The 14,977-nt window shown below is 42.9% G+C and overlaps 1 protein-coding gene across 1 annotated transcript in view; it reads right to left on the reverse strand.

Annotated features, from left to right (window-relative positions):
• LOC126298247 (glutamate receptor ionotropic, kainate 2-like) overlaps positions 1–14,977 on the reverse strand; it is a 415,381-nt gene that overhangs the window by 215,465 nt on the left and 184,939 nt on the right. Inside the window, exon 8 of the mRNA XM_049989551.1 lies at positions 13,663–13,872. Coding sequence (XP_049845508.1) covers positions 13,663–13,872 — 210 coding nt within the window. The remainder of the gene's footprint in view (positions 1–13,662; positions 13,873–14,977) is intronic.

A 14,977-nucleotide genomic window follows, 5' to 3' on the forward strand; every position in this document is an offset into this window, starting at 1 on the left:
CCAGATATGCGCCATAATGTTCATGTCTGGGGCGTCTGGTGACCAGCGGAAGTGTTTAAACTCAGAATACTGTTCCTGTAGCAATACTTGACGTGTGGGGTGTCGCATTGTCCTGCTTGATAACGTGCCATTATAGCAGCAGTAATCGATCTACCAAATGCGCCAGGCAAATATTGCCTACCGTAGCGCCTTATTCTGCCCAAGTCCGTCGGGATGCACAATGGGCATGAATGGATGCAAGTGATCAGACAAGAAGCTTACGTGTGAGGGCTGCCCAGGAAGTAATGCACGGCGTATTTTTTTTCTTCAACAATTCTTTATTGAGCATATTGATAATTTCACTCATGAAAGAATGGTTTTTTATGTACACACCCTATTTTTCCAACGAATTTCCATCATGTTCTAAGGCATTCCTCCAGGGTGTGTATGCCCTGTCGGTACCAATCCTTGTCCTGGTGGCGAAGTCAGTGCTTCAGTGTGTGAACCACCTCCACATCGTCCTCAAAATGTCTTCCACGAATGGTATACTTTAATGGCCCAAACAAGTGGAAGTCCGGGGGCTAGGTCAGGTGTGACAGCTGTGGATGGTATCCCCGATCGCAGTAAATCGTGGAGCTCCGTCGAACAGCCTTTTGATTACCTCACCCTTTGTACCCAGCGACTAACTGCACCTCTGTCGACAGTAGATGCTCTATAGACTTTGCACAAGCGTTTGTGAATATTCTCCACAGTTTCTTTCTCTGCAGTGAGAAATTCAATGACGTCACATTGCTTCTAACGTACGTCACCTACAGACGCCATTTTGAAACTGTCCTGCAGCTACGCTATCTGTCGGAAGTGACGGAAACTTGGCATGCTTGCTCAGGAGACCTCAGATAATACATACGTAACGTTTCGCATTCGTAGCATTGTTTTCGACAACCCTCGTACGTGTCACCTGTCAGAGTTGTATCTAGGCGTATGAGGGGTCATATATCACTACAACTGCGCAAGCCCCACACCATTACAGAGCCTCCACCTGCTTGAACAGTACCCTGTTCACACGCAGGGTCCATGGATTCATGTGGTTCTCTGTATACCTCTACACGTCCATCCTCTCGATACAATTTGAAACGAGACTCGTCAGACGAGGCAACATGTTTCCAGTCATCATCAAGCCACTGCCGGTGTTGACGGGCCCAGGTGAGGCGTAAAGTCTTGTGTCGTATAGTCATTAAGGGTACACGAGTGGCGGTATTCCCTGAATTCTGCTCAATTTCAAATAGGACTACTCAACTCTTGACGGCTGAAATTTTTTATCATAATTGGACGAAGAATGTTGGATCATCTACTCGTCATCGTTTGAAATAAATTATGAATCAATCTGAGCACATAATTCTCCAGCACCGTTTTGCACCTAGTTCAAGTACATTTTAACCGAAATGAGATCTTTATATGTTCTTCTCTTGTTTACAAACACATGTGTCTTGAAGATGTGGCTCTAACGCCGTGAAACTACATCTACGTCCGCATTTCGTGGTCGTGCGGCAGCGTTCGCGCTTCCCATGCCCGGGTTCCCGGGTTCGATTCGTGGCGGGGTCAGGGATTTTCTCTGCCTCGTGATGACTGGGTGTTATGTGATGTCCTTATATTCTTAGGCTTAAGTAGTTCTAAGTTCTAGGGGACTGATTACCATAGATGTTAAGTCCCATAGTGCTCAGAGCCATTTGAACCATTTTTTAACTACATCTACATCTACATCCATACTCCGCAAGCCACCAGACGGTGTGTGGCGGAGGGTACCCTGAGTACCTCTATCGGTTCTCCCTTCTATTCCAGTCTCGTATTGTTCGTGGAAAGAAGGACTGTCGATATGCTTCTGTGTGGGCTCTAATCTCTCTGATTTTATCCTCATGGTCTCTTCGCGAGATATACGTAGGAGGAAGCAATATACTGCTTGACTCCTCGGTGAAGGTATGTTCTCGAAACTTCAACAAAAGCCCGTACCGAGCTACTGAGTGTCTCTCCTGCAGAGTCTTCCACTGGAGTTTATCTATCATCTCCATAACGCTTTCGCGATTACTAAATGATCCTGTAACGAAGCGCGCTGCTCTCCGTTGGATCTTCTCTATCTCTTCTATCAACCCTATCTGGTACGGATCCCACACTGCTGAGCAGTATTCAAGCAGTGGTCGAACAAGCGTACTGTAACCTACTTCCTTTGTTTTCGGATTGCATTTCCTTAGGATTCTTCCAATTAATCTCAGTCTGGCATCTGCTTTACCACGATCAACTTTATATGATCATTCCATTTTAAGTCACTCCTAGTGCGTACTCCCAGATAAATTATGGAATTAACTGCTTCCAGTTGCTGACCTCGCTATTTTGTAGCTAAATGATAAGGGATCTATCTTTCTATGTATTCGCAGCACATTACACTTGTCACATTGAGATTCAATTGCCTTTCCCTGCACCACGCGTCAATTCGCTGCAGATCCTCCTGCATTTCAGTACAATTTTCCATTGTTACAACCTCTCGATACACCACAGCATCATCTGCAAAAAGCCTCAGTGATCTTCCGATGTCATCCACCAGGTCATTTATGTATACTGTGAATAGCAACGGTCCTATGACACTCCCCTGCGGCACACCTGGAATCACTCTTATTTCGGAAGACTTCTCTCCATTGAGAATGATATGCTGTGTTCTGTTATATAGGAACTCCTCAATCCAATCACACAATTGGTCTGATAGTCCATATGCTCTTACTTTGTTCATTAAACGACTGTGGGGAACTGTATCGAACGCCTTGCGGAAATCAAGAAATACGGCATCTACCTGTGAACCCGTGTCTATGGCCCTCTGAGTCTCGTGGACGGATAGCGCGAGCTGGAGTTCACACGACCGTCTTTTTCTAAACCCATGCTGCTTCCTACAGAGTGGATTTCTAGTCTCCACAAAAGTCATTATACTCGAACATAATACGTGTTCCAAAATTCTACAACTGATCGACGTTAGAGATATAGGTTTATAGTTCTGCACATCTGTTCGACGTCCCTTCTTGAAAACGGGGATGACCTGTGCCTTTCCAATGCTTTGGAACGCTAGGCTCCTCTAGAGACCTACGGTACACGGGCTGCAAGAAGGGGGGCAAGTTCCTTCGCGTACTCTGTGTAAAATCGAATTGGTGTCCCATCAGGTCCAGCGGCCTTTCCTCTTTTGAGCGATTTTAATTGTTTCTCTATCCCTCTGTCGTCTATTTCGATATCTACCATTTTGTCATCTGTGCGACAATCTAGAGAAGGAACTACAGTGCAGTCTTCCTCTGTGAAACAGCTGTGGAAAAAGACATTTAGTATTTCGGCCTTTAGTCTGTCATCCTCTGTTTCAATACCATTTTGGTCACAGAGTGTCTGGACGTTTTGTTTTGATCCACCTACTGCTTTGACATAAGACCAAAATTTCTTAGGATTTTCGGCCAAGTTAGTACATAGAACTTTACTTTAGAATTCATTGAACGCCTCTCGCATAGCCCTCCTCACACTACATTTCGCTTCGCGTAATTTTTGTTTGTCTGCAAGGCTTGGCTATGTTTATGTTTGCTGTGAAGTTCCCTTTGCTTCCGCAGCAGTTTTCTAACTCGGTTGTTGTACCACGGTAGCTCTTTTACGTCTCTTACGATCTTGCTTGGCACATACTCATCTAACGCATATTGTACGATGGTTTTGAACTTTGTCCACTGATCCTCAACACTATCTGTACTTGAGACAAAACTTTTGCGTTGAGCCGTCAGGTACTCTGTAATCTGCTTTTTGTCATTTTTGCTAAACAGAAAAATCTTCCTACGTTTGTAATATTTCTATTTACGGCTGAAATCATCGATGCCGTAACCGCTGATTCCCTGTTCTGCGTTAACTGTTTCAAATAGTTCGGGTCTGTTTGTCACCAGAAGGTCTAATATGTTATCGCCACGAGTCTGTTCTCTGTTTAAGTGCTCAAGGTAGTTTTCAGATAGTACTTACAAAAATTTCACTGGATTCTTTTTCCCTGCCACCCGTTATGAACGTTTGAGTCTCCCAGTCTATATCCGCCAAATTAAAATCTCCACCCAGAACTATAACATGGTGGGGAAATCTACTAGAAATATTTTCCAAATTATCCTTCAGGTGCTCTGCCACAACAGCTGCTGAGCCTGGGGGCCTATAGAGACATCCAATTACCATGTCTGAGCCTGCTTTAACCGTGACCTTCACCCAAATGATTTCACATTTCGGATCTCCGTCAATTTCCTTCGATACTATTGCAGTTCTTATCGCTATAAACACGCCTCCCCCTTCACTGTCCAGCCTGTCTCTGCCGTATACATTCCAATTTGAGTTCAGAATTTCATTACTGCATACGTCTGGTTTCAGCTAACTTCCTGTCCCCAGTACCATATGGGTGTTGTAACCGTTTATTAATGAGAGAAGTTCTCGAACCTTTCTATAGACGCTCCTGCAGTTTACTATTAGCACATTAATATTGTTATTCCCTGTTGCATTCTGCCTACTCCTACCTTGCCGCGTCTCAGGAGGCGTCTTGTCGGGCCTAGGGAGGGAATTCTCTAACCTAAACAACCCCCATGTGCACTCCACACGTACTCTTGTACCCTTGTAGCCGCTTCCGGCGTGTAGTGCACGCCTGCACTATTCAGGGGGACCCTACATTTCTCCACCTGATAGCGGAGGTCGAGAAATTTGCACCCCAGATCTCCGCAGAATCGTCTGAGCCTCTGGTTTAAGTCTTCCACTCGGCTCTAAACCAGAGGACCGCGATCGGTTCTGGGAACGATACTACACCCCGCGAGCGAGGCTTTCCGCCTTCACCAATTCCGCCAACCGCCAGTACGAACTGAGGACGACCTCTGAACCCAGACTGCAGGAGTCATTGGTGCCGACATGAGCAACAATTTGCAGTCGGGTGCACCCAGTTCTCTCTATCGCCGCCGGTAGGGCCTCCTCCACATCTCGGATGAGACCCCCCGGCAAGCAGACAAGAGTGAACACTGGCCTTCTTCCCCGACCTTTCCGCTATTTCCCTAAGGGGCTTCATCACCCGCCAAACGTTGGAGCTCCCAATAACTAATAACCCCCCCCCGTGTGCCTGCTCGGACCTTGCTGAAGGAGCAGCCACATGTCCACTCATAGGCAGAGCGGGCGATGCCACACGGCCAGCCTCCACATTGACCCTCCGCCTCGTGCGCCGCGAACGCTGCTGAACCCGCCACTCCCATTGGAGAGAGGGTGGCCCAACCGCGCCCGGTACCCGCGAAGATGTCTCGACAGCAGGGACAATGGGTGAAGCATGTAACACCTAGAGTGTACCTTGCGACGCACCAGACTCCCCACTGCCGCTACACTCCGAGGCAGCATCCTGAAGACGGCTGACCGCGACCATCAACACGTTCAGCTGTTCGCGAACAGTGGCCAGCTCCTCCTGCGTCCGTACACAGCAGTCACACATCCTATCCATCCTAAGGAATCAATTTACTAAAGAGAGTTAATCAACTTTTAACTAGACTGCTAATTCACTAACGACGGCTGAAAATTGACTAAACTGTGATTGCTAGCCACTTCTTGTAGAAAACAATGAGATTAGCACTACCTGTCTCTGGACTGTGTTCAAAACAAACACTAGCACTACTGGCACTATGGTTGGCTACAGGGACTCACTGACTATTCAAAACAAACACGAAATCTATGGAACACTATTAATAGCACTCGACAATTAAAGCTTCCTAAAAGCAAAAACACACGGAAGAAGAAGTGACAGGTAAGAAAAATACAGTTAATACTTAAATTAAGGTAGCTTGCTGCACAGCAGATGTGAAGCAGACGGTGGTTAGGACGACACTAGTTGCACCATAAATATATATATTTATCATACAACTGAAGCCGTCTTTTTCATGACAGTACAGTTATGTACTAGAATTTCTGTACAACTCAATGATATATTCTCGCAGTTTAGATGACATGAAAGTAACATACATATCTGTCAAAATGTTGACAAGCAATGAACGATGTTAGGATTTGAAATATACTCTCATGATGAAGATGACGTATTATGAAAAACAACGTAAGGTATTCACGGAGCTATTACAAGTATTGAGGGTCATTATAAGTAGTGATTAATTTCAGGCTTGGACTGTGAGGACAAGCCGAGTAATTAATGCCATTTTTTGCGTTTTGCATGTGAATATGTACCCGTGCTGTCGATGGAGACGAAAGAAAGTAGAAACAGTACTTGTTCTTATCGCAGTATGGGGAAATTTGAAATCATACACTGCACGGTCACAGTACGGATGGATGATTAACATCTAGATATCAATGACATACCTATGCCACGCCCTGGTGGCCTGTCGAGTAAGGGAAATCCTTCGTCTCCATGTCTATAAAAATTGTTTATGTATAATGCAGTGTTTAATAAAAGTGTACGAGAATGTGACGATTGTAAAACTCAATAAAAGTAAATTGTTTAATGTCTTACGGACAGAGAACGTAAAAGTGACGAAATTAATAACCCATAATGTTCAGTCTGATTGTATACACCGAAGAAGCAATAACCGGAATAAAAGAAAGGTGGATAGGTAGAATCAACCCTAGGACACCCGAGCCTGTTTTGTAACTTGGATGCCTCAGAGAGGGGGGGGGGGGGGGGGGTGGTCGGAGAGCCCACAGTTATTAAATAAGTTTACTGCCGAAAAATTACAACTTTAAAAATGGTTTATGTATTTTAACTAAGGCATCGGTTTATAAATGTTGTTAATTGTTATAAATATTGGATTGAGTGAATAAAAAATTGACATATTACAATAGAAAATACACATGTGTTCATATACAATAGACTACTCTGAGTTCTCAACTTCAAGGCAAGAGACACACTTCACAAATTTTTCTGAATGTGTGTTACACACATGTTTATGACACTGTCCACAATACTGTTTTGGTTTACTTAGATTGTTGTACTTCTGCTTCTTTGTTTTAGCTTCTCTTACACAAATATGGCACCGACCTTTCCCTGCAGGAGGCTGACGTGCTTCTGCTATCACTTCTTTGATTTTCTTTTGTAGAATAGTCTCCACTGATTGAACAATTTGGTTAGATAACCCTTTTGCATTGGCACTTTTTCTTCTACCTGCAATTTCACTAGCTCCATCCCAGCTTGAAGAAGATAAAGTTTCCGTTTGTTGTGTTTCTTTTCATTCCATCTTGGATGTTGCTGGATGAATATGGTGGTTCCATTGACAGCACAAATGTCGATGAGAGAGTAAAATACAGATACAGGCCATCTCTTTGTTCCTCTCTTGCAGGTGTACATAGGCGCCGTTTGATCAATGGTATCAATTCCACCTGTAGTGGAATTATAATATGCATTTATCTCGGTTTTATTCTTCTCTCCTCCAACAGTGCCTTTATCTTGGTGCATTGTTGACAACATTAGTAAGTTTTTACTTGGTTTTTTATATGTAGGACACCAAAGTTACTGGAGGCCTACCTGTTGATGGGTCTGTGAACAAGAACCTTGATGAATATAACTCTCGATTAGACGTTTCTTCATTATGTCTGGAATATGCTCCCTGTTTGACTGGAGAGTTCCTACTGTAGTAACTTTTTAGTCTTGGTATAACTCTTCCGCCAAATCCACCGACGTGTAGTATAGGTCTGTAGTAATATTTCGACCAGTATTTTTCACAGGTGCTACCAGACGTTTGACGACAGCTGCTGAACCCCGTTCTTCTTTCGATAAATTCCGAACATTACCTGCATAGGGTTCCGTATTCAAGACGTATCTGTCAACTGCATCGGACATCATACGTATAAGGATGCCTTACTTGCCCGGTTTATCCTTCATAAATAATTTGAAGGGCAGCGCCCTCTAAACAAGCTGAGCATCTCATCAATGATGAAGTGGACCCCTGGTTTATTCAGTAGTGGAAACTTATCATTCACTTTGTTGAAAACATCACGGATTGCTGTGAACTTGTCTGCTTCCCTTCTTAGCTGGCAGGTACTTTTGTCATCAAACCTTGTGATTGCAATAAGTTCCTTGAAACGTTCTTTTGCCATAATACCCTTGTAAACTGGCCGACCCATAGGTCTGACCAAAGATCGTGTACACTGACGGAATTGTCCTTATTTTCCCCCATAAGTATCACGATTCCTATAAAGGCAAACTAACATTTCGCCCAACGGTCTCTTCATTTGAATGTTTTACTATAACATCCATGACGTCAGGCGTAAGAAGTAACTTCAAGGCTTCTCCAGGTGAATAGCAAACACCAGCTGGAGTTACTCCTGCCTGCTCTCTTACTATATTACCAACAGACCTCCGAGGAATACTAGGCTGTGTGGTTACGTACCTTCTTCCAGACTTGGCGACAATAACATCCTGATGGTCACTGCCTGAAGCTGCGCTATCTTCATCTTCTCTAACATCACATCACTTTCCCGATCTGAATCATACTCCATAACACCATCCTCATGTTCACTTTCACTCCCCGAGTCAGAATCTTCATCTAAAATTTTATTCAGAACTCTTTCTAAAGACGAGTCACGCATTCTTTCAGTCATTTCTAAGTCTGGGTGCGAACAGTAGGGAACTGCACTAACTCACTGCAAGTTTACAAGATAAATAACAGCTGACTTAGATCAACGATCACTTCCTCTGAAAGTAAACCGATTGTTGTGAATATCAAGAATACCAACCAACAAGAAACTAACTTGCATTGTTGTAGAGATGAGAAATACAAAATCCTAGGGAAATTTTCTATAGCATGGAAGCCTAAGGGGGGGGGGTGGTTTGGACACACAAAAAGTTTATTTATTTTTTCTTTCGAAGCAGGAATTTCCTATAAAATATATTGACATTAACGTTTCATAAAATAGCCAACAAACTCTAAGGGAATATGTAGTATGAAAGTTACAATCACCGTTCCCAAGTCCACGAAACCAAAACGGCTTACACTAGCTTGTAAATCCCGCACCCGTGAATGAAAATCTTGAGAGAGTTTACCCTGTTCGGAAATAAACTGGTGAAGATAATGACACTCATGGATGTGTTGGAGTATCTAGCTGGATACTTAAGTACTGTGCTGTCCATGTCAGCCCTGCAATTAGCCACATTTGTAATTTTTCCGTTAAGAATGGTCAGTTTCCTGAACGATTAAAGTACTCAGTAGTAAAACCGCTTTACAAAAAGGGAGAAATGGATAATATAGACCCTTCTCCATACCATGTGTATTTGCTAAAGTTATTGAAAAGACTGTGTATGTAAGGATAAATGATCATTTGATTTCACATAATTTGTTATCAAACGTACAGTTTGGTTTTAGAAATGGTTTTGCGACTGAAAATGCTATATTCTCTCTTCTCTGCGAGGTACTGGATGGATTAAACGAAAGATTTCGAATGCTAGGCATCTTTTTTTATTTCACTAAGGCGTTTGATTGTGCTGATCACAAAATATTGCTCCAGATGATGGACCATTATGGAATATGGGTCGTAGCTCACAATTGGTTCACCTCTTACTTTAAGAACAGACAGGAAAAGGTCATTCTCCACCTTACTGACAAGGGCTGTTTTGTGGGGTCCGAGTTGGGCGCGGTTTAATGGGGTTTGCCCCAGGGCTCAGCGCTGGGGCCACTCCTGTTCCTTATTTAGATAAATGATATGCCCTCTAGTATTACAGGTGATTCTAAAATATTTCTGTTTGCTGATGAAATCCATCGATGTGGGAATTGCTGATTAGGATACGCTGTTACCACATGGTGGAAGTGTGCAGGTGCCCCGTCATGTTGGACGTACATGTGGCGTCTTGTTTTCAGAGGAACATCTTCAAAAAGCTGCGAAGTCTTTTCACAAAAACTTACGGTACATCTGACCATTTTAATTTCCCAGTAACTGGTCACACACAGCACCACACCAGACATGACACTGAATCTGCGTTGAAATTGAGATACCACCGTGACATGGGGATTTTCGTCTGCCCAGACATGCATGTTATGCAAGTTGCTGATGCCATCTCTTGTAAATGTTCCCTCATCACTGTACATTATGAAGCGATAGAGCTCCCGGTTTCCGTTTAACCAGTTACGAAAGTGCAAACGATTGGCACAATCATGTTGCTCTAAATGTTGAACTTTCTGCACATGGAAAGGATAGAGTCCATTCTCACGAAGAATCCTACATACCTTAGATTGTGAAAGGTTCAGTCGGGTAGCTAGGCGTCTTGTACTTGAACGAGAACTGCGCTCTACTGAATTAAGAAAGAGTGTTTTCCTCTTCTTGAACGTCACGATGACTTTCGGACTGAATACGAATAATGGGAAGAGTACCAGTTTCGAGAAATGTTCGATATCAGAACGAGATTTTCACTCTGCAGCGGAGTGTGCGCTGATATGAAACTTCCTGGCAGATTAAAACTGTATGCCCGACAGAGACTCGAACTCGGGACCTTTGCCTTTCGCGGGCAAGTGCTCTAACATCTGAGCTACCGATGCACGACTAACGCTCGGTCATCACAGCTTTACTTCTGCCAGTATCTCGTCTCCTACCTTTAAACTTTACAGAAGCTCTTCTGCGAACCTTGCAGAACTAGCACTCCTGAAAGAAAGGATATTGCGGAGACATGGATTAGCCACAGCCTGGGGGATGTTTCCAGAATGAGCTTCTGTAAAGTTTGGAAGGTAGGAGACGAGATACTGGCAGAAGTAAAGCTGTGATGACCGAGCCTGAGGCGTGCTTCGGTAGCTCAGATGGAAGAGCACTTGCCCGCGAAAGGCAAAGGTCCCGAGTTCGAGTCTCGGTCGGACATACAGTTTTGATCTGCCAGGAAGTTTCAATGTTCGATATGTTCCACTAAATGTTTTTTCACTCGGAATCCTACAATTAGGATACCGACAGTGATATTCGGCAACAGTAGATTTCGCATTACCATCACAGAAGCCCAGAATGTACACCATCTCTCCATACTCCCACGATGAAAACTTGTATGGCATCGTAAAGCGTACTGCACATAGGAGACAATAACAGTAAACAGTGGCTGCAGTATCAATAACGTACCACTCGCTGCACTTGTCTATCTAAGACTGATCGTGTGTCCTGTGAACACACGTGCAGCACTCCATACACCGTGGCATGGTTCGGAACTCTGTTGTAGCTCCTTAATTATGGATCTCATCACATTGCTGTATTTACGTTTTTTGTTCCAAATCACCTAAGGAATAACCTCTACCAACCGGGGAAAACCTCGTGATTCACCCTGTATACAGAGATGCCACAAGAAGAGGTTCGTCATTATGAAATAATTAACATAACACTGCAAATGTGGAACAATACAGAAAGTCGAGACTATCTGCCACTTAACCACGACGCTTGAGTAATATTCCTAAATCCTACTTGTTTGTAAAGTGAAGTTTCTCGATAACTCCTTTCGCTCACGTTCAGCAGTCTAAGAATAAGAACAGTGTAGACAACTTGTTTCTTTGATTAAGTATTTTTACAACCCACCATCATAAAAAATTATGGCACTATAGTATAAAGTTTCTTTAAAAACGTAATGTTCCATCATTACAGTGAATTACAAAGTGCGATCCAAAAGTTTCCGTTTGACGGCCTTGCAATCCAGAATCGGTATGACAACCAGGTGAAATTGCCGTGAGCATTGAGGCGATCATCTCACCGATGCACCAGCTTGGTAAACACCGTGTTTTGATACGTGAAGACATCCGTAACTACCTGCTGCACATCTTCCTCAGACAGGAATCATCGACCTTTCAAGGTCTTTTTTTATGGGGCTGTAGGTGTGGTACTCGCATGGGGAGGAATCAGGACGCTCGAGCGTCTCGCACTTGAGTTGGCGTAACTTCTGCGTCACGATATCTGCGACATATTGATGTGTGTTATCATGAAGCAGCAACAACCCTTGGCGCACCATTCCACAACGCTGGTTTTCTACAGATATGCTACCTCACAAACATTCTTCGTTCTTCAACGGATGTCTACCGGTATTTGCCCTTTGACAACCAAGAACACAATTACATCACGTTGGTCCTGTTTCGAGGCATAATGTCGCCACAGTTCAATCATCTGCGTTTACGACACGCGCGTCGTAAAGTCATGAATGCCACACTAATCCTTGCACTTGCCTTCATGTTTGTGCTTATATACCCGTATCGGAATCGCGCTACGTTGCATATACGCGGCAGCAACGCCTTCAAACATAATATTTTTGATAGTCTCTTATAACTGATTTATTAACTTCACTGTCCATATAAATATCTGGGTTGATTAGTTCATATTAGTAGTATAGTTTGTATGTATGTGTGTGTGTCTGGTTATCACATTTGTTATGACTCTAGGTTACTATGCGATACAGAACTGCAGTATGTTACAACATTAACAAACGTACGTCAGCCTTGCAATATCGTGAATCTTTTCTTTCTTCCTAATTTAATATTATCAAACAGTTTACTTAAAAGCGAAATATAATTACTGCGTATACTTGAAATTTCGTTATAAGACGCCGTTGGGTAGTCTGATACATTCACGGCCATTTTCTTAACAACGCAACATAATTAAATAATAGATCCCGACGGTCGCGTTATGCCTCTCCCCCCCCCCCTCCCCTACCGCTGCTTGAAAAAAAATGGCTCTGAGCACTATGGGACTTAACATCTGAGGTCATCAGTCCCCTAGAACTTAGAACTACTTAAACCAAACTAACCTAAGGACATCACACACATCCATGCCCGAGGCAGGATTCGAACCTGCGACCGTAGCGGTCGCGTGGTTCCAGACTGAAGCGCCGCCGTTTGAATTAAGTTTTCTTGTAGTGGTTTGATTAACTAGAAATCCCATAGTTTTCTTTGTGTTAATGTTTAAATGAGTCGTGATGCAAAATTACTATGTTGTTGGAGACTCTTCCCACTCGCCGTATATGTTAAGGGATCGATTTAAATTAATTTATTGGTAAATTATTTCATTGTTTGTTGAGGGACCATTATGTGATGAAAATAATAAACAGCCACTTTTTTCATACGTAATCTTCTTCTTGCTATCGTCGTAAGCTCATACCACCTTTCCTGCGCTCCTTGTTAGACCACGTCCCAGAATATTGCTTCTCTAGCAGGTTGATGAAATATATAAACAATTAAATGATTAAAATGTGACTTTAGTCATCATTACACGGCCGCAACGAAACGAAAGCGTTATGAATTGCTTGCGTCAAAAGATATTTTTCATTTTAGTGGGTTTAATAAGAAAAGTTACTTACCGTTTCACTCAGCATTGCACTCCTATTGTTTGGAAATAAAAAGGAAATCCATGAGCAGTCCTGCCCCCCTTTTATCTCGTGAACCTGTCTAAGCTTTTCTTGTTCGCCATAGCTGATACAAAATCTATTACATGACTAAGACCCTGCTTTTAGGTTTACCTCATGCAGATTTTTTTAAAATTTGGATTTTGTTTACTCTTACTTTTCAAAATAGTATATACATAATGGGAAAGTGAGGGAATATTTCATCAAAATTTGAGGGAAGAAGGAGAAGAAATGATTTTGGGATACTGCATGTATTAACACATTACTCATCTATTTGAAGCCAATGTAATATTTACAGTGTTGGGGAAATAAAGCTGGTAACTTACCCTGGAAATGAGTTCTCCAATGAGCCCATTCCATCTCTGGGTACGTGGATTGTAAGTTCCGTACTCGCCATCTGACACCAGTTGGAATTCGAAGGTGAAATTCAGTATCTCTGAGATTTGTGTGATTAGATCCATCGAATATCCCTCATAACGGTCGTTTCCTATTCGAGGTGGGACCTTCTTTGGCTTTTCACGCAAGTAAGGAGGACCCTGAAACAAGTCATATTATTGTGAATAGAGTGATTTGTAATTTTATGGCAGCTGTAGCAGCTACTGTTGACAAAACCAAAGCAATTAAAAGAATGGAGAACTTAATAATGAAGTCTGTCTACTGTGTTTAAGCTATCTGAAGCACTGAAGATGAAACTGAGTTTCTAAATGTACAATGGCGAATAAAATACGCCATTAAAACCACAGTAGATCCACTTTCTTATTACATTGTCCTTGTGTTTATAGTTGTTTCTAAATATTTATAAAATATCTCCATTAACAAATACTGCTAACGTTCAGCCACTTTGTAGGTGATGATACACAGCATTTCCCAGGAACTGTGAGATAAATGTACCTCTAAGAAACTGAATTATAGACGCTTATCCTGTGGCTTGCAATACCGTGTATTTCCGTGATGAAGGCCGGGATATGTCGCAGAATGAACACGGGATACTCAAAGTATTAGGGGAGCTATCGTGACCCATGTCGGTTCTGGTGCCACCCACAACTCATAGTCATTGATCGAATGTGGGTCCCTAATGTGAAAATCTTGCTAGATGGCATCCCAGATGTGCTCAAGAGGATTTAGATGAAGTGACGTTGGGGATATAAAAACATCCTTCTGACCATGGACTGCATATAAAATCATTAAGAAATGAAGGGTGACAAATATTCCTTCTGGCGGGTGCCCTGTGGTCGTACTGTAGGTGGAGAAGCAGTACGTTTCTTTCGAGAACTTCTCCAGCGCGTCTCTGAATGGTGTCCTGTTAATGAACGGGATGAATGGTCTGAAGCTAATTTCACCTACTCGTACCTCGCTGTCGATCAGTATTGATGTGCACTGGGCATCAGTCCGACTGAACTTTTTCTGTGCTTTGTGTGTTCAATAGTAGTGTTGCGTTATCCATGCTAATGTCTTGTCCCCTTCGAGGCTCAGTTAAAGTATGTACGAATGAGGGGTAGGATAGTGGTTTTGTACCCCACAACGAGTTTCATATTGTATGGCTGGTCAACGACTGTTGTCATCCCTCACTGGTACTGTAAGTGACTCGTTGCATTGTAAACTATCTATCCGCAGTTACGATCAGCGATACTCGAAGTCGAC

Source organism: Schistocerca gregaria, chromosome X (assembly GCF_023897955.1).
Source record: "Schistocerca gregaria isolate iqSchGreg1 chromosome X, iqSchGreg1.2, whole genome shotgun sequence".
In the NCBI taxonomy this organism is placed as follows: domain Eukaryota; kingdom Metazoa; phylum Arthropoda; class Insecta; order Orthoptera; family Acrididae; genus Schistocerca; species Schistocerca gregaria.